Here is an 18,418-nt window from a genome sequence, read left to right as displayed (position 1 = left end):
AAAACCCGCACAACTAGTGCTGAGTTAATCGGCACCTTTTCCCTGTAGTCTCACTTCTTGCTATTGCACGTGTATACAGCGGCATGAAAGAAAGGAATATCCCAATGCAACTCCATCGCATGCAGAGTGGGCATGTCCTTTAGTGAACGGTTTCTCCTCATTGTCAGGTCGGACACAAAAGGAGTTTGTCCGCCCAGGTTGAGCACACGAAGTGAACGCAGCCGGCGTCAGGCGCGTCCGCAACCGTCCCGCCATGCGGCCCCGGCCGGCCATCCCGTCGGCGGCCCATCCGCTCCACGCAGGTGGTGGCCGCGGAAGCTCGGGCCAGGCAGGAAAAGAGGACGGGTCTCCGCGAGGGCAGGTGTTCTGCAGGGCTGATTTGCACCGCTAACTGGCATGATTTCTTCGCACGGAATGTTTCGTGTTCCTCGGGCGGGCGATCTCTCTTCGCCGTTACGTCGTTACGGCCCCCGCTCCGCGGCCTAGCGCGGCACATGCCGTTTCCTCCCGGTCCGCTTTGTGAGCCCAGATTGGGATCGTTGGCGCGCCCGTTAATTGATTAGGAGCGGAGGACAAGGCGAGACAAAAGCGACCAGAGGGCAGCTCGTCCAGTGGAGCGGACGACTCGTTCTCACGTTCCCGCCGGCCACCGCGCCGGAACGAGAGGCGGCCTCCGGTCCGAGCTCTTCCAGCTGGGTCGTTGCCCCTGGACGCGCGCATGCGGGCGCGTCTTGTTAGCGGCCCTGTCGGCAGTCACGTAGGACCGGCGCCTCCTTATTTCGCGAAGCCACGTCGGGACAATGCGGCGGGGGTGACAATGAGCCGCAACTGTCTCTTGAAACGACGTTGCACTTTGCGTTCTCTATGTACGTGATTTCGTATTATGTTCACCTCATCATGTGCTTCTCATATAGGAAAAAGGCTGGCGCTGTGGACACGTTTCTTTCTTTTCCCCCCCTTTAAATTACGGCAGGGTGAGTGGCGAATTCGCCGAGAACTGCCAGCGGCAAAGCTGGAGTAAAGGAAATTAACAGTTCGCAAATTGCTGACTTACACTTTATTCAGGGTTTTCCCGCGCGACAACTGCACGTATTCGTAGTAGTCGCTCGATATTTTGTCATACAGTTCAGCGCGAGACAGTTGCAGTAGGATTGTGGTGGCCATTAGAACTTCCAAGATATTCCCAGGAAGCTTTCCAGTGCCACCTAAAGCCCCAGTGCCACCAAGTCAAGCAGGCCAAAACGTCTCTCGCTGCGCCACACAAGTGGACAAACGAGCAGTTTTGTGGGGAAAGAGACTGTTCTCCCGCAGGCGCTACCGCTGCGCGATGTCGCAATTTATTACATGGACTCGGAACTCGTGCCCGCACTCATATCGGAAGCTGTATGCTTGTTGCATGGACTGACCGCGAATATTTCACTATCCAGTCAGACGCGCAAAATAACAACATTGGGCAAAAAAAAAAGAAGCAAAATTAAAGGGCCTCACGCAGAGCTCGAGCTGCACGAGTTGGAACGGTTCGTTGAAGACGAGGTCGGGAAGATAAGAAGGAACTGCCAGAAACGCCTGGGCGAGTGTTCGCAGGTACGAGTATGTGCTCCGCTTGCACGCTGTGAGAGTGCGGCTCGGCTTTCGCGAAGAGGGGCGGGGGGGAGGGGGGGCGCCCTCCCGCAGTGACGTCACGGGCCACATGAGCACGTCTGGTTTTCGTTTTCGCGCAAGCCAGAAAACGAGGTAGCCGTGGTGCCATGATATATGGGCCGGCCCGTGATAAACGATCCAGCGGTTTGCTTGAGTAGTTCAGTTTGAGGTGAACGACCCGCAAAGGAGTACAAAAACTAAGTGAAGGGCTTATTGATACCATACGCGGGCGCTAACTGCTCCGTCTACTTCTCCCGCGGTGGGCCGCGGGTCGGCGATTTCTCGCCGGTCGTGCATGGAAAAAGCGTAATCGCATCCGGCACCGCGCGACCGCGTGCAGGTCCCGCGGGACCTGCGAGGCAAACGTGATTCTGGAGCGGGCCATCATTGAATTTCACCGAGCGGGGGCTTTTCATTACTCCGCGGCTGCCTCGGGTCCTCATTAGGCCGCCCCGTCCGCCGCACGAGTTTGTTTTTGCCCACAGACACGGGCGGCAACAGAGCAGGCGCCACGTTCCACGGCGTGAGAGACCAACGTGGACGAACATACCCGGGGCTCGGGAGGCGAGCGTGCGGCAGTACAGGGCGCGACGGAAAGGAAACCGGCGCGCGCCCAATCGACCAATCGGCGCGTTTCGCGTCAGCGGTCGGCAGAAGGCAGAAGATGCCGTTCCTACGACGGTGTTGGCACTTCGGCCGCGGCTTCGCAGCCACAGTTACGAGCATAGTCGTTCCGCGGTAGCTATTTGTAAAAGGAGTGGCAGCGATAGCGCTTCGCCGTGCTGCCACCGCACTATTTCCTGTTTTTGTTGGCCTGTTGTTAAGAAGTACATGTAGGTTGCTTGCTAAATGAGATGAATGTGGTACTCATGATGGAGGACGCGCATTGAGTGATTTCGTGGTGTTCAACTTAGGCGATTGATGATGCGCAGCGTTAGACGTTTTGGACTGCGGAAGCAGGACGTAATTGGTGCAATTAATGATATTGGACATGTAGGTAAAATTGCCATATGAATAGACAGAAATGACATGCGCAAATGACCGCACATACACACACGCACACTTATATGCCACAATAAAATAATGCTAACCTCCTTTTCTACAAACACGTGCGTGTAATATTCACCCACTGTATAAGATTGTTGTTTTTTTCTTTTGCAAACAGCTCTCTTGCTATTGCTTTGTGAAACGGGCTGAAAGCCTTTGACAAGCCCTAATGGTTTTTTGCTCCCACTCCGCGCATCCCCTTTGTGACTGATTGTACGTTTCCTTTGATGTTGGAATAAAGTTATTTATTTATTTATTTATTTATTTATTTATTAATAAGCTGAATAAGGAAATCACGGACTGGGTGAAGTCTAGATTGCTTGCTTTCAGGTATAAACGTTTATTTGATCTATTTCTAGTTCCTTTCTTTTTTATAACCACTAGCTAAATTGGGGTATTTTACGCGCCCTATACGTGAACTAGCAGCTTCCCGCACCTGTCGCAGAAAAAAGTAGTTTGCTCAGCGATGTTTTTGTCCTCATTACCCTTACGATATTACGTATTAGCCATTAAGCGAATATAGGTAGGTGTTGGAAGGCCAATCGACGCGATAATGCTAATTTAATCGTCACAAACGATTTTGACGTCACTCGCGCATTGATGTTTGCTTTGTAGGATAGCTGACAGCATCGCCGGTTACGTCATAACGCACATAAGTAGGTCATTGTCTCAAGATTTCTCAAGCATCAGCTCGTGCCCGTCATTTCCGACAACGAGCGGGCAAATTGACTGAAATGCTTACAGTTTGCCAAACATTCGGTGATCAAAAGCGATGGTCGTCGACTTTATTGGGGAGAGGTCCGTGGTCGTTGACAAAAAGCACAATGCATTTTTTATTATTGAGCAGTATTGACAGCAGTGTATTGACATCAGAGTCGTAACAGCCAGAGCTCAGTAAGACAACTATTTTTGCTTCAGTACATAAATATCGATGTGCTCTTAACTTTGATTTTAATGTGCATTATTTGTCACGGTACAATTTCCAAGCGCCATCGATACCCTAACGAGTCGAAACATCGCATCCTGCTCGGTAGTTTTAGAAGCAAGAGGTCCTAAGTTAGAAAACAATATCGCCCAGGTATAGAAATTAATGCAAGGAAAGTACAAAATACACCAGGCGGTTGTGCGTATGCGCAGTGCCGCATACATGATAGTTCTAAAAAAAAAAGAAAGAAAGAGAGAGAGAGAGAGAGAGCGAGCGAGAGAGAGAGAGAGAGAGAGAGAGAGAGAGAATAAGAAAACTCTACTGTATACAAAACTAAAAGGGAATAATATATAGGTAACCACATCAGAACCCGTTCGACACTGTCAAATACTTGCCAAATGCCGGGTTCGCCCCCCCCCCTACAAGCCGCCAACCTTATTTACTTTCTTTGAAGCGTCTTTTGAAACTTTCCTGCCTTTGTTCTCTTTCGCCTCTGTCTCTCTCTCTCTCTCTCTCCTGTAACCCGCTGCTATGCCAACGGCTTGCGATTGCGAACAAAACATGATGCCGTCCAAGCGTACCTCCAGCAGTGCGCTACACAGATTGCCGCTTTTGTGACAGCGTCAAGTTGCCTGCCGAGTGCACTCACAACAATTCCTGCTCTCGGGCCACAGTCAGTTAATCGGATGCGCAGATAGCAAAACTTGGAATACGGCACAAATGGGCGCGCAGTTCTGACCTCGACCCAAAGTATACGTCAGTGCATACTGTTGCAGGCTGCGCGCTCACACTTTCATCCACGTTACGATGAACCACGGTACGCAAACACTACTGTAGAACTGCGTGCACTCTGTCTTTAGCTACGTTTACATGAGCCCCATGAAGTCGGGTCGAGTCGGCTTGTCAGACTTAAACCCGGCCGTCGGGTCTGTGTAAACGTAGCGGCTCGGGCCGAGCGAGCGTCGAGGTGAGTTCGGTCGACCCGCCTGCAAGTATTGGGCTGACTCGCCGAACCCACTTGGAAAGGTGCATGTAAATGCGTCACAGGTTCGGAATGCGTCATCTCGGCTTCCGACTCGACCCGCTCGCGTCGAGTTCATGTAAACGAATCTTATGTGATGACCTCGCGAAGACTCGTCCGCTATTGCGGGTTGCCTGGAACAAGCTTCCGCATTTTGAAACCACGCAGTGTGCTTGCCTATTTTTAATACATAAATAGCGAATACACGCGTGCGCGTAACTCTGCTCTGGTCACTATATGGCTGCATTAAACAAACGAACACGACATTGAAGCATGAGTAGACGCGTAAGATACGCGAATATAAGACGCTTGAAAAGAGCCTTCAGGTCTGGTTTGCCATCTCTTTCTGGAGCGGCTTGCACGAACATTTAACAATGAAAATAATAACGAATTTAGGAACGCGTTTTTAATAGTTCCGTAAACAACGCATAGTCCGCACAAGAACGCGTTCTTAAATCTGATATTACTTTCGTTATTAAATGTTCGTGCAAGCCGCCCCTGGTCTACCGTCTCGTTGCAGACATAGTTCTCTGCGTTGAATATAATCCAGGTTGAAAACGCTGTCGCTAAACAAGGGAACGCACTCAATAAAAGAAGGAAGCGGTTTTGCTGCAGGTTATCCCATGGAAACTGAATCATGGTTGCTTTTTAACTAGCCAATCGACTGAATGCTAAGGAACACGAAAATTTACAGTTCGAACGATCTAGAGTCTAGAAGTTAAAGTAACGCATTTATTGACAAAATTGAGGGACCTTCTAAACTTTCTTATTATTAATCATCTATTAATCATTAACGCTACGCAGAGGTAAGGAAAAACAGGCCAGCAATTGTCTCCTGGTAGGGACGCTATACGCCCACCCGCTTTGAGAGGAGGGAGAGGGAAAGTGGAAGAAAGCACACCACAACACATTGCCACACGCAGAGCATCCCCACTACACACGGGAGTCTATAGTGCCTGAGCTCGTGAAACATGAGCGGAGAGGACCGTAAGGGACTGCTCAGCTAAAGCTATTAGTAAAACTGGGCTGTTCCCGGAAGCTGCAATGAAAAGCGATGGCTTGGTGGGCCGAGCCCGACACCAGTCCACGATAACGATCAAGTGTCGTCGCTAGAGTGTTAGTGTGGTTTGTAACGCGGACCGACCCTGGTGACAGTGTAATCACAGGGCCTGGGTGTATCGATCCTGATAAAGCTATCGCATTCTGCAGTCGCTCAAGTGCGGCATGTGGACCTATGGTTTCCTTCTCAGGGTTTGGCGTCGGTGTCTCGACGAGTAGACGCAGCGAGGAGTCTGTCACACAGATGAGTAGCGGAGTAGGAAAGAAGAGATGCTCCGTTAGAGTGGAGCAATTCGTAGAGGAAGCACTTCCATAGTGGCAATGGAATATACATCACAAATTGTGTTTGTACACACTAAGGAAAATTACACCCTTAAGAGTGATTTCTCATGTCTATATATCACTCCCTTACACCCATAGAAAAGGGTCCTTAAGCGAATTAAGACACCCATTTGAAAGGGTGATTTTTTGGAATTTCACCGTTTCCCCCAATGTGCGTTTTGCCCAAATGCCCGCTACATTTTATTTTTGCAGCGATTTCTTTTATTCTATCACTAGACCACTCTTTCGGACGTCCACCGAATTAAACCCGAAGTGTTTTCAGACACATTTATAAAAGATACACCGAAGGAAAAGCAACTCAGCCTGGATTTTAACGGCGGATACGCAGATTGCCAATCGCAAGTGGTATACCACTCCGCCTATATACAATAACAGGGAATAATACACCACCTTAAAAGTTCATTAGCGACTGATAGGCAGTGATACAATTTATCTATAAATTAGCACAAAGGTGGAACTATTTAAGCCAAGTACGAAGCTGGCAGTAAGGTGTGAAAAGCAGGAAGGAGAGAAGGGCACAAAGTAGTTGTGTCCATTTTACGACAGTTGCGCGCCACCTCCAGAACAAACGCTCCGCATGCACCTGCGAATGTGTATTCCTTCCGATACTGCACTGAACAGCCCAATAATTGCTGTGCATAATAATGCCGGCTCCTATAGTATACACCAGAATGAACATGCGCATGAGGAACTATGATAGGCTAACGCCGCTATGAATCGCTGGCGATTGGCACCCGATCTATTACAGCTGAACCGAACTCAAACAAACGAAGCCACGCATTGGTAAAAAGCGAAAGGCAGGGTAACACAAAAAAAAGAAGAAAGCTATATCTTTCCCCCATCACCACCGGGGACGCCATGTACATGAAGCAGTAGGTTGGCATCCATCGCTTACTGTGACCATATGACGTGCCGTATCAATGACTAGGCGCAAACCACCGGGAAATAGACATTAATGGCTCTTTACTTGCTTGAAATATTGAAGTGCCTAAGCACCCTTAAATGCTGCGAGGTGTATGTTTGGCACAAAACACTATTTTAACACCTTGACATTATTGAAAGGGTGCACAAAGGGTATTTTGCTGACGAAGGCGCCCATTTCAGAAATTTTCTAAGAAAGTAAGGGTGTAAATAAGGTCTTCCGACATCCATTCCACCCTCGAGGGTCTAATTTCCGTGTGACACCAAAGAAAATTTGCCAACGTCTTGATTGGGTGGTAATTGAACAACAAATGTGAAATGAAGCACGCAGTGACGATTACTTAATTCATCCAACGAATAAAGAAAACTTAATTAATTTTCGTGTATTGCGTCAGTATAAGCAGTGTCATCATATCCATGACATCTTCATACCATTTACATAATATAAAAATGGAATGTACATGAGTAAACATTGTATCTACGTTAATGTAACATCACGTAGCGTCAACACTTTTAGCATTAACACAAGCATCCATACCAAAGAAACTTCGCGTCCTGGTAGTGGGAGGCGAGTGATCTCCGCACATTTTTTTTTATTATTGGAGTGAAAATTCGTAAGGAAACTTCATAACTATATAGTGTGGCGACGCCGCCAATCATTTCACTTAGGGATGCAGAGAAGACGAAAAGCTGAAATTAAAAGAAATAAGCATGAAACGTAGACACAGGCAATTTCGTGCATGCTATGCGTGCTGTTACGGTTAAAGCTGAACTGTGGAGAAGGAGAAAGCTGACAGGGGTGCCTTGTTTTTTCATCGGAAGGTTCCTCGCAAGCCAAAACGATGAACTCGTCGATCTGGTTGTCATGCCTCGTCATGGTGACGTGCCCATGACAAAGTCTCTCATGCTTACGCTTATGTAATTGAAAGTTCTCTGGGGCCACAGTTCTGGTGCATTGCTTGTTCGCTGTCGCTAGTCTAGCGTCGTTGCAACGAGAATGAGACAATACATTTTGACCCGTCGGGTGCCACTAGATGGCTCTTTGTGACGGCCTATTTTTTGAAGACGGTCTCTTCTACGAAAGGGCTACGTATTATTATCACTGGTCGACTAGCAAATAGGTTGTAATTGGCCATGACTTGCAAATTTGCCGCTTGTCCATTGAGAAATGGTTCATGTGCTACAATTTACGTCACCTCACTGTGCCGTTGATGCACCAGCTCCATATTAGCAAGTTTATCTTTTAAGCTTAAAATGCGTCGTGTTGCTAATTTACTTAAACCAGCCAAGACGGGTGTGTACCACTTCGCTCTAATACACGTGCGCAGCTGATCGCAAAAGTTTCGCACTGCGGTAGCTGCGGAAAATCGGAAATACTTCGCAGCCGAGGCGGTGCAGCCTGTGGTAAAGTGGAGAACCGCGCATAAGTTCTGAGCCCATGTGGGCAGTTCTATACTTGAGTTATAGTTCTTTTTGTCGTTTCATTTTTATTGTTCATTTGTATTTTGAATGTGCGTGTGTCTTCCCTTCACATCACGTCGGTCGTTTCGACATGAAGTATCAAACTTCGAATTCTGAGTACTCGAGCTGAAATCTGTACTTTTCAATTAGGTGTAACCACCATCCTCTCCTGCGCGCGCGTGTTTCTCTGCATTGCCCGTGTGAAAAACAGGAAGCGATTCTACTTAGTAAACTGTTCCTCACGTAAAGCTGCCTTTAGCAGTGCGATTATACTGCCACGGTCACGCCCACAAGAACGGGAGCCAAAGAGGCAGTGAGAAGGATTACATTTCTCCTCGAAATTCTACGCGCTCGCCTCAAGCGATCGCGAATGGGACCCGTATGTAACGGCGCTTCGTGTGAAACAGCCGCTTGGAACATTAATGAACAGCGACACTCAAGTAGGCCGATCTCAAGTAACGCCGGAGAAGAAGAAAACAAAATACTTTGAACACCGATTTGAAAAAAAAAAAACGGAAAAAGGAGAACCGGAAACCCTGATTGAAGCGGTTCAATTAAATGCTCTGCAAAGACCCACATCATGCGTGCCATTTTATTTTACTTTTATTATATGGCACCAGGAACTCTTATCCCGTCGCAGCGGTTCTGTGGCTTCGTGGTAACGCGCACGCAACTGTTCGTGCTGTACACTGCGATTTCAGGACGGCAAGTCGCCGTGGTCCTCCACCACGTGACCCACGGGACCTACGCGACCGCGGATTGTAGTGTCCCCGCGGTTACACTGTCATTTTTATACTAGTGTACAGCGTTCTACCATCGCAGTCATCAGTACGTTTCGGACACTATACATATCGCCAGACTTGCATACGAATGATGCTGTAGCTCTCTATGTCCGCGGAAGCAGCTGACACCCAGTGAACTAAACGGCAGAATTTGATTGGCTGCGTGCATGTTACGATGCCGTCGGAAGCAGCATTACGCGTGTCTTCCTGATGGAAATTACTGTGTCGGCTGCATTCGAGTGCAAGGCGGACCACCCATCTGAGGGACTCCCTGTGAACTCCCTGGGACTCCCTGGGACTCCCTGTGAATTATCCGCGAGACTCGCGATTCTTCGCTAACGAGCACGAGCCTGGGAGCCTGCTATCGTATATTCTGACCTCTTTCCCCCTATACTACATATTACCAGTTATGATTGTTATAAGTGGATATTTAATTGTTGCTCCCACCGAGTCGTTTATAAATGTCTTCGGTCTCCTTTTCTTGGTTTTCGGAATTTCTTGGCGTAGTAACAAAAAATTAGCCAAATGCATATTCTTGCGTGGTTAAATTTGCAGACCAAAGTAACCCTGTAATCAATGATGGCCGGCTTCTCACTTCTTTTTCCTCACTGGTTGTCACAAATGCATCGATATCCCAAACGTACATAAAGAACTTTAATTCAGACCAGCTGAACTTTTAAATGACTTGTTCGTGCTCAATGGTTGCTTGTTTTGAGTTACTTTTTGAACAATCCGTGCCGCTATTTGAGCTTGTTCTTGAGAGGGCTGTCCGCTTGTTGGCAGAATTTCATCTGGTCGTCGCCTTCATAGTGCGTGAAATAAGCACAGCGCGAGAGACAGGGACAGAAGAAGAAACACACACACAGCGCTGTGCGTGTCTTTCTTCGTTTGTCCCTGCCTCTTGCGCTGTTGTTATTTTAAACATAATCTACAAACGCGCCCAAGTCTCTATCTCTGATAGTGATTCCAAGTCGACTAAGGATTCGTGTGTCACTCATGCATCACTTCCCCACAGAACTCAACACAAGACACGAAGCACTGCGTCAGTTTATACACTCGCAGGAATTGTAGGAATCCCATGTTATAACTCACGTACAATATCTGTGGACATGCCCTATACCACCTCAGATGCCATTATTACCATTCCTATTCTAAGGCAGCTCTTCACAATATCGAGTCTGCATTACATCACAGAACCTACGAGCAGATATCTGACATCACGGAAGTACACCACCATGCTCTTGAAAGAGGGCACAACATTGTCTTTCATCGGATTCCTGCTGTGGCATCGTCGGCAACAACCTTGCTAACAAGGCTGCCCGCTCTGCCCACGAAGACACCCAGACGCGTCCAACACCTTTGGTGAGGACAAACGCTGCCAGGGAACTTCGCCTACTTGCGCGCAAAAAGTCACAAAATTTCTGGAGTTCAAGTGCATTCAATTGCCGATTGAATAAACTGGACCCCACGCTACGGCTACCAACTGCCATCTAGCCTTTCCCGCGGCGAAACAACCTTGCTGTGCCGCTTGTGGCTGGGAGTGGCGTTCACGAACGCCTACTCCTATCGTATGGGAATGGCCGAGAGCCCGGTGTGCGACAATCCTATAGGTGCGAGGAAACCATCGAGCATCTTTCGAGTGCCTGCCCTCGCTACGACGTACAACGTCTCTCTCTGCGGACAACTTTAAACTGACTGGACTCAAGACCGTTCTACGTGTCAAAGATACTCGGACCGTGGCCACACCCGCCACTGCCACGAAAAACGATTTGTGCACTAGTAGAGTACTTGAAATGCACCGGTTTAAGAGACCGTCTATAGTGTCCCTGTGCATCCTCTCACACGCACTCAGTACTTACTATCCCCTTTTTTTCTCTTTCTATTCCCCTTGCCCCCACCCTTAGTGTAGGGTAGCAAACCGGGTGCTCGTCTGGTTGACCTCGCTGCCGTTCCTGTGCTTGCTCTCTCTATATATAGATATATTAACGGGCGTTGACCACCGAGAGGCGTTCGAAATTTGCTTGTTGTAGCAACGTGCGCGAAGCGCAAAGGCCTTTTCGCCCACATACACATCGATGCGTACGGAAAACAAGTGAAACGCTGCTGAAATCGCCGCCACACCATGAACCAACATCCCGAAGGCAATATTAAACATAAACACTCCAAAGCGACGGAGAACACAAGAAAATAACTAAACGAAAGAGCAATAAAGGTCTCTTTTCTGAGGGCATTGAATCAACCGAGAAAAGTTGCATTATAATGCGTATACCAAATGAGGTGTGGTATACAAGTCGAAAAAGGTGCACCTTGTACGAGAGGCCTGCCATATTTGTAAAGTGTCCGAATGCCAATTAGCCACTGCACCTTGGCGATGTCCTTTCTCAAGAGTGTGCTTTGTTAAGTGTCCTGCGCGCGACATCCGACCCGAGGTGACCGTTACGCGTGCGCCGGTAAGGCAGCGGCCCGAGAGGACGCCTCCAAGGTCGGAAACCTGGCCGGAGCGGCGGCCAGCGCTTCTTCGGGCACCCGCTGGCGAAACCCTCTTCTCCAGCCGGGTACCCTAGCGACAAAAGGCTCAGGGAGGCGCGACGCGAGCAGATTTGTGCAAGCAGCGTCCTGCCAGGCGCGTGCGATCCGGCCAGTCGGTCGCTAGACGCGGGGGCCGGCGTGTTAATAGGCACCTCCGGGGTCGCACAAAGGAAGCTGGCATTAGCGCTGTGCATATATTTGGGCCGCTGAAAGGGAAAGGGGATGCTCCGTCGTACTGCTTCCGAGGGGGGGGGGGGGGCCGTAACGGTACAGCGCGACGACGAGTGGCCATAATAAGGGGTCTGCGTTCCCCCTAATTGCCCGCTGTCGCAAGCGGCGGCTATCACTCGGCGCGTCTCCAGGCCTGCACTGACTATAGGGGGAGGTGGTCAAGCTAGCGGAGATCTCTCGACTACGGGCGCTGTGGCGCGTGCGCTCGCCGACGCGGATCAGCTACTTGAAGACGTACCCCGTTTCCCTTAAAGAACAGCGGCCACTGCAAAGTGCCGAAGTTCACGCAAGGATAAGATATTCTCTGGTCTCTTTTTCCAAGTACAACGGCTTGGACACTGTTATTGTTACGAAATTAGCTTCTCGGAGGAAGGCTGTAGCTGTACAACGGAAGAAAATAATAACACAGAACTCTTTTCTGAGGTGTCTTTGTTTGCTCTATGGACGGGATTTCCGACACGAGCCTGCTTTCCCGCTTAAAAACACCGTACGCGCGTGCATATATTGTCACTACCAGTCAACCCCATTTGATTGGATTTGGAGAACAGGCACTGCCGAATCGCAGTTATAATTCTTCACTGGGTCTGCACTGCGTTGATGTGAGGGCGTCGAAAGACTTGCGAAAGTTCTCGAATCGAGCGTGGACGTGCCTGAATGGATGTGCCTGCATGGATGTGCACTGATGCCCGTATTCGGAGACTAAACACGCACCATGTGGATATTACTGCTTCATTAAACCGTGCCGTAGTTTACCTACACTTAACCTCAACAGGAAACCATGGAGGGGTTTCAGGATAAAACGTGAATATATCCTCAAACCGCTAGATGAGGATACTTGTCGCAAGCATCGATTGATATTCGCAAGCATTTGCCAATTCACCAGCACACTCGTCAGTCACGATTGCGCGCTTTTCGGGTTATATGCAAATTAGTTGCTCACAGTCGACAGACTTTTGGAAAATGTTCTCACAGCTGAGGCAAGGAACAAGAAATCGGCGAACACCAGTCTGTCTTACGGGCGGTCTGCCAGTTGCGCAATAACCACTCCAATGGTGGGTGTGTTAGACAACACTCCAATTGTAAGAGACGGCAATAGTAAGAGCGCACTCGTACACGATAGTTCTTGATGCGACGTTGCATTACGAGCGAACGCATTGGAAGCAATAAAAAAGTAACACATGTTACGGCGATGTCCCTTCTGAGAATCTGCAACGGTCACTGCTAAAGCAGAAGTTGGTACCGTCTTGAGTTTACGCAACGTAACCGATGTATGCGGTTAGGGCGGTAATCACCGCCATCGTTAAAATGGTGCCTTTCGCGCACTTTCGGCGTGTAGACCGATACCGAGCATACTTTCCGTTTCCCAAACGCGACGTGTTTCGTCTCTTCGGGTACAGTTTGAGAGCTTTTCCCTTCCCCGCTTCATAGCAGCCTCAAACGTCTCGCGAAACACGCACCCGTTATCTCCAGAATTCCCCTTAATGTGCCATCGTCACTGGTGCCAAGCCGCACGTAAAAGGAAGAAGCGCGCCAAATGACCAGAACGTGCCGTCACGCTGGCTGTGCTGGGTCATTATAACAGCGACTTCGATACGACGCTCGTGGGAACATGCAAGGACATAATGAACCGCGCGTGTTCATTTCAAACAAAGGGTCACTTCCGTTTGCTGTCTCCGAGACCAGATCCCAACTTGCAAGAACTAATGAGCGCACTAGCAACGCGTCACAGAACATTTTTGCTCTTTTGGTCCACTCGCCCACTGAAGCTGAAATCGTGCGTTATTTTTTTTTTGTGCTTCATCGTAAACCCCACAGGACATGTGCTGTTTACTTTCGCATTTCATACGGGTATTTAAAAACCACAAAATCTGAGCGTTTTCAGATTTTGTAGTTTTTTTTTTCTCCTCTCTCCTTCCTCGCAACTACGCATACAGCTACGGAACGGCCCACACACACGCCGACATCGTGCGTGAACGCATCCACTTTCGCGCGAGCAAAAGACGGCCGGGCCTTCTCCAGACTGGCGAGTGCAGAGAAGGCCCCGCCGGCGCGCGAGATGTGTTGGACGGAGCCTCGTACCTTGCGGGTGGTTGTCGTGGCCGGTCAAACACGCGCAAACACACACAACGGTCGGAGTCCGCGAGCGGCGCACAATCCAGCGCTGCGGCGGCTCTGTAATCCAGAGGTGCGGTGGTCGGCGGCGGCGGGGGGGGCGAGGACCCCAGGCCGGCAGGTATCCGGTGGGGGGTGGGGGGGGCCCGGGCGTCGGTGCGCGCGCGTCGTCGCGGAGTAGCGTCCGTGCCAAAGGAGCCGCTGGCACTGGAGGGCACGCGCGCCGCAAGACGTCGGCCTCCCCCTCGCCCAGGAAGGGGGCACGTCTGATCGGGGTCGGTGGGCCTGCCGAGGTGATTCCTCACCACTCCGCCAATGAGCTGCTGCCGTGCATCTTCTGCCGACGAGGGGGCGGACGGAAAACGGGCACCCTTTCTCGCCGCGAGAAAGTGCCGGACGCGCGCGCGCGCACCGGCACGCGGCGCGTCTTTTGGCGCCGCCGACGCCGGGCCCCGACCACGTGCGCGGCCCGAGGCGCGCTCGACTGTCGCGCCGGTGTCGCGTGAGAGGTGCGCAGCTCGGACGCCTCCTCCCTTGGAAGGTCCTTTTAATCTTTTTCTCCATCTTGGATCATTATCTTCGCGCTTGCGATTCCCGACCCCCGGGGTGGGCACGGTTTATCGGACAAAGTGTATAAGCACCACTTTGGACGCGTGCATACCGTTTGGCGACCGGTCGTTTCAGACACACCATATCGAGGATGGCCTTGAAGCAGACGCCTTTTAGTGCTTCGATATCCTGTCCCTCTTCCCCAGTGCAGAATAGTCAACCAGGTTCCATCCTGGTTAACCTCCCTACTTTGCTCGCCTTTTTCTCCGCCTTTCAGTGGCTTTGGTGGCTATGTCTGTTTGTATACCCGTATATTTAGAAAATTATAGGGCAGTGAATGCGGCACTATACCGCGTTTATGGAACTACAGTGCAATATAACAGGAGGAAAAAAAACGGGAACAGTGGACGCATCCTATTGCTTAATTTTTGGTTACACGTTTGAAGTACTTTATATCACAGTTTTTCTTAGAGAACTGCTATTATAGTAGCAAGCTCTTGTTATAAGCAAGTTCGTATACGGCATATGAACTAAAGTTCATATGCAGTATATCTGCTTTGTTTCCAGTGATGTTGAACCAGCTCAAATCACTAAGTTTCTATAGGTATCCTTGAAAAACGTATGGTCTTCATTCGCTTCCAGTTCCTTGTTGGACAGTTAGTGGGGAATCTATAGGCAAGAGTGAGCGCTTGAACTTCCATGCGAAATTGGTTGTTGCTTTTTTTTTTACAACCCGATGAAAAATTACCTGCTTATCTCCGCCTTTTATGCGCATGTGCATGCACACTTGTGAGCGAGCGTAGATTTATTCATGTAGTGTCGTTGAGCGGATCAAGGGCGGTAAGAAAGGACGTGGACAGGTCATCGTTTCTTTCCGCCCTTAGTCCACTCAACAACACTACATGAGGCCCCAACTGGCCCAACAGTCAACGCTTCAGGCTTTAAGCAGTTCTTGTAAAGCAGCAATAATGAACAAACAATTTATGACTCTGGCTCTTACCACATTCCGATCAATAACTAAAGGTAAGTCATTGCTGTGACAGGTTATAATTTGCGGACTTTATTTTATTTATTCTTTTTTAGCTCGGGTCGCTGGTATTGATGTGACGTAAGAACTAAGTACTTTTCATTAAGTACCTAGTTACTATGTTCACCTACCTTGGTACTGAAATAAAATAGTTCTACACTTTATTTCCAGCGGTGTTCACGCGTATAGACTCTTTATTTTCAGAGAAGTGTTAACTACGGTGCATTGATAATTTAGCAAAACTCCTAAAACATTCTTTTATCTCTCTTTCTATTCAAAATATTGCATATTGCATTTCGAACATTCGTACGTCTGGTACTGTGCGTTTGCAGGGTTGTCTTACTCAAAGGACAAACAAAAATCTAAAAAAAATGTTACAACATATCGTCGGTCCTCCATCTTTATGATTTAAGCTATGTTTGCATGTTTTAAGCCTGTGTAAGGAGAGAAGAGATACACGCGTGCGTGCTATAGAAGGCTCTGTGCAACAAAATAAAGAAAAGTAAAGCTAGTGGGTGGCTACTACATGTACCAAACGAGCATTTCACAATTCGTTAGGTCTAAGAGCTTGCAAAGAAAGGAAAGCAAATTACTCAGTAAATTTTCATTGCATCGTTTAATTCTGTTTATCTCTTCCGGATACAGTGGACACCTGTGCATCCCAATGACCCGCACACGTCTCCGCGGAGTGGTCCGAAGTCGGGTCCACGCTTTCGTAAGTATACGCCTTGCGAAAGAACGTCCTACGGCGGCGCAAGCGAAATTGGCCTGAGCGCACTAATTCGACCATGGCACGGTGCACATCTGTGAGATTTGCTTGATCTGCTAGATGTGGCTGATCACCTACTGAAATGGCAAGATTTTCTCCGAGTTGCTTAGTAACTATTGTCAAGCGCTGCTGCCTCATGAACTGCTGCCTGACCATAGCATAGCGCATCTGTGAGATTTGCTTTAAATAGCACAGCAACTGCTGCCTGACCTTAGCACAGCATATCTGTGGGATTTGCTTTAAATAACACAGCAACTGCTGCCTGACCATAGCACAGCACGTCAGTGAGATTTAAAGCAAATCTCGGAGATGTGCTGTGCTATGGTCAGGCAGCATCGCTTGACAATAGTCACTAAGCAACTCGGAGACAATGTTGCCATTTGAGTAGACTTTCACCCATATCTAGCAGTTTTTTAGTTTGTTTAGTGACACAAACGCTCTTTAATGGATTGCGGTACTTTTAGGGAATTCTCGACGTTCTTTTCGCGAATGGCAAAAATGTTAATGAGCAGTGCGTTTTTTCATAAAATTGATTATTGCAATGAAATGACGGCGCTCACGACTTTTCCGTCAGATTTTATATTATTCAAACAAGTGCAACTTCTGGAAAAGTGCTGACATGAGCACTTTGCCGTTGAAGTGAACAATTTTCTTAAACCTACCGTTCATGTGAGTCGCTGCATAGTTTCGATGTTCAGATGCTTCAAAAAGTCTGTTTACACTACAGTTATTTCTTATCGGAAATGTCTTTATAGCGGATCTTTCGCAGGTTAGCTACAAACTTAACTTATTCTAGCGGATTCAGAATGTTATTTTAGCGGAGTTCTCGCAAGAAAAAGTGAGGACACTGCTCGATGAATCCAGACAGAAATGTCTCCTGTTCCCTTTTTATTCTTCGGGTGCATTTGTTCAACTCTGTGGAGAAATTGTGCATAGAGAAGTCTTTCTGTTTCTTTCGAACTTCCGCGCACTCATCGGGCGAATATCGACACTTGTACAATCCTTCATTTGTCAGTTAGTATTTGCATAGTATATCTTTGAATTAAAACTTGTAAGAGGCCCCTTTGCAGTCCTTGACTTTGGTACTACCTTTTGTATACACCTTTTGTATTATTGCGCGCGCAATAAAGTGTCTGTTTCATGTTCTAAATAATGAGCAAAGCAGCAAAGCACCGAGGCCTATACATGGTAGAACAGTCCACTGACGCAGCCAGAAATATTTTTCGGTGGGGCAAAGAGCAGTCTGAGATTGCCTTTATGGGGGTGGATTAAGAGGAGGTAAATATACAGGCTTCTTGTACACAAACAGAGAGAGACAGAAAATAAAGCAACTTTACAGGTTAGTCAAAATAAAGTTGCTTAATGGACGAATTTTCGGCCGCATCGCTAAGTAGCGTCATTCCCTGACCTCCGATCGCAGTTTCCTGATTCTTCGCTAGAAAATGGTTCCGCTTCCGTCCGAGGCAATTCGTCCGCCTTCCCATGCAGCCTTTCGTGGTTAAAAAATAAGCGGGTAGAAACACGGCGGTGCTTCCGTACTAAACCGGAATTGGAGATCGAGAGGGGAGTGGCGAGAAGAAGCGCTAGTTTCGCCGGAATACTGTGCGAGTGATTTTACTGGAAGAAAGGGAAGAGAAAAGTACAGCGCCGTTACCGCCTCTCGTGCAAGAGGCAGTAACGCTGTACGGGTGGTGGAAAGGTGTACACTCTTTGAACCGCAGCAGCGTCCAAGTCGGCGCGGGCGCTGCACCGCCATTGGACGTCCCTCTGCGCTTTTGGCAAGAACTGAATGTCAAACCTTAGCTTGTATTTTGTAAAGCTTCTGCTTCTTCGATTCTATTCATTTCTTATCGTCTGTCGCGGCGAGTGACCGGCGATAACGAAGACGTGGCGGCATGTTTGCCAATCACGGAGGACAAAAATAATGATAAAAAGTTGAAAGCCTCCGCATAATGCGGGCACTGTTTTCATACCGTTGCATCCGTGTTACCGCGGAGGTCCC

The 18,418-nt window shown here is 48.6% G+C and overlaps 2 protein-coding genes across 2 annotated transcripts in view; one reads left to right on the top strand and one right to left on the bottom strand.

Annotated features, from left to right (window-relative positions):
• LOC135901220 (protein embryonic gonad-like) overlaps nucleotides 1–14,184 on the bottom strand; it is a 123,808-nt gene extending 109,624 nt beyond the window's left edge. The window contains exon 1 of the mRNA XM_065430899.2: nucleotides 14,039–14,184. The gene's annotated coding sequence lies outside the window, so the exon portion shown is untranslated. The remainder of the gene's footprint in view (nucleotides 1–14,038) is intronic.
• The window catches only part of LOC135901221 (uncharacterized), a 196,869-nt gene continuing 185,344 nt past the window's right edge, over nucleotides 6,894–18,418 (top strand). The window contains exons 1-3 of the mRNA XM_070521933.1: nucleotides 6,894–6,907; nucleotides 14,420–14,612; nucleotides 16,293–16,362. Of these exons, the coding sequence (XP_070378034.1) occupies nucleotides 6,894–6,907; nucleotides 14,420–14,612; nucleotides 16,293–16,362 (277 nt within the window). The remainder of the gene's footprint in view (nucleotides 6,908–14,419; nucleotides 14,613–16,292; nucleotides 16,363–18,418) is intronic.

The sequence above is a fragment of the Dermacentor albipictus genome, chromosome 1 (genome assembly GCF_038994185.2).
Source record: "Dermacentor albipictus isolate Rhodes 1998 colony chromosome 1, USDA_Dalb.pri_finalv2, whole genome shotgun sequence".
Taxonomy (NCBI): domain Eukaryota; kingdom Metazoa; phylum Arthropoda; class Arachnida; order Ixodida; family Ixodidae; genus Dermacentor; species Dermacentor albipictus.
This window is presented reverse-complemented; position numbering and strand designations above follow the sequence as displayed.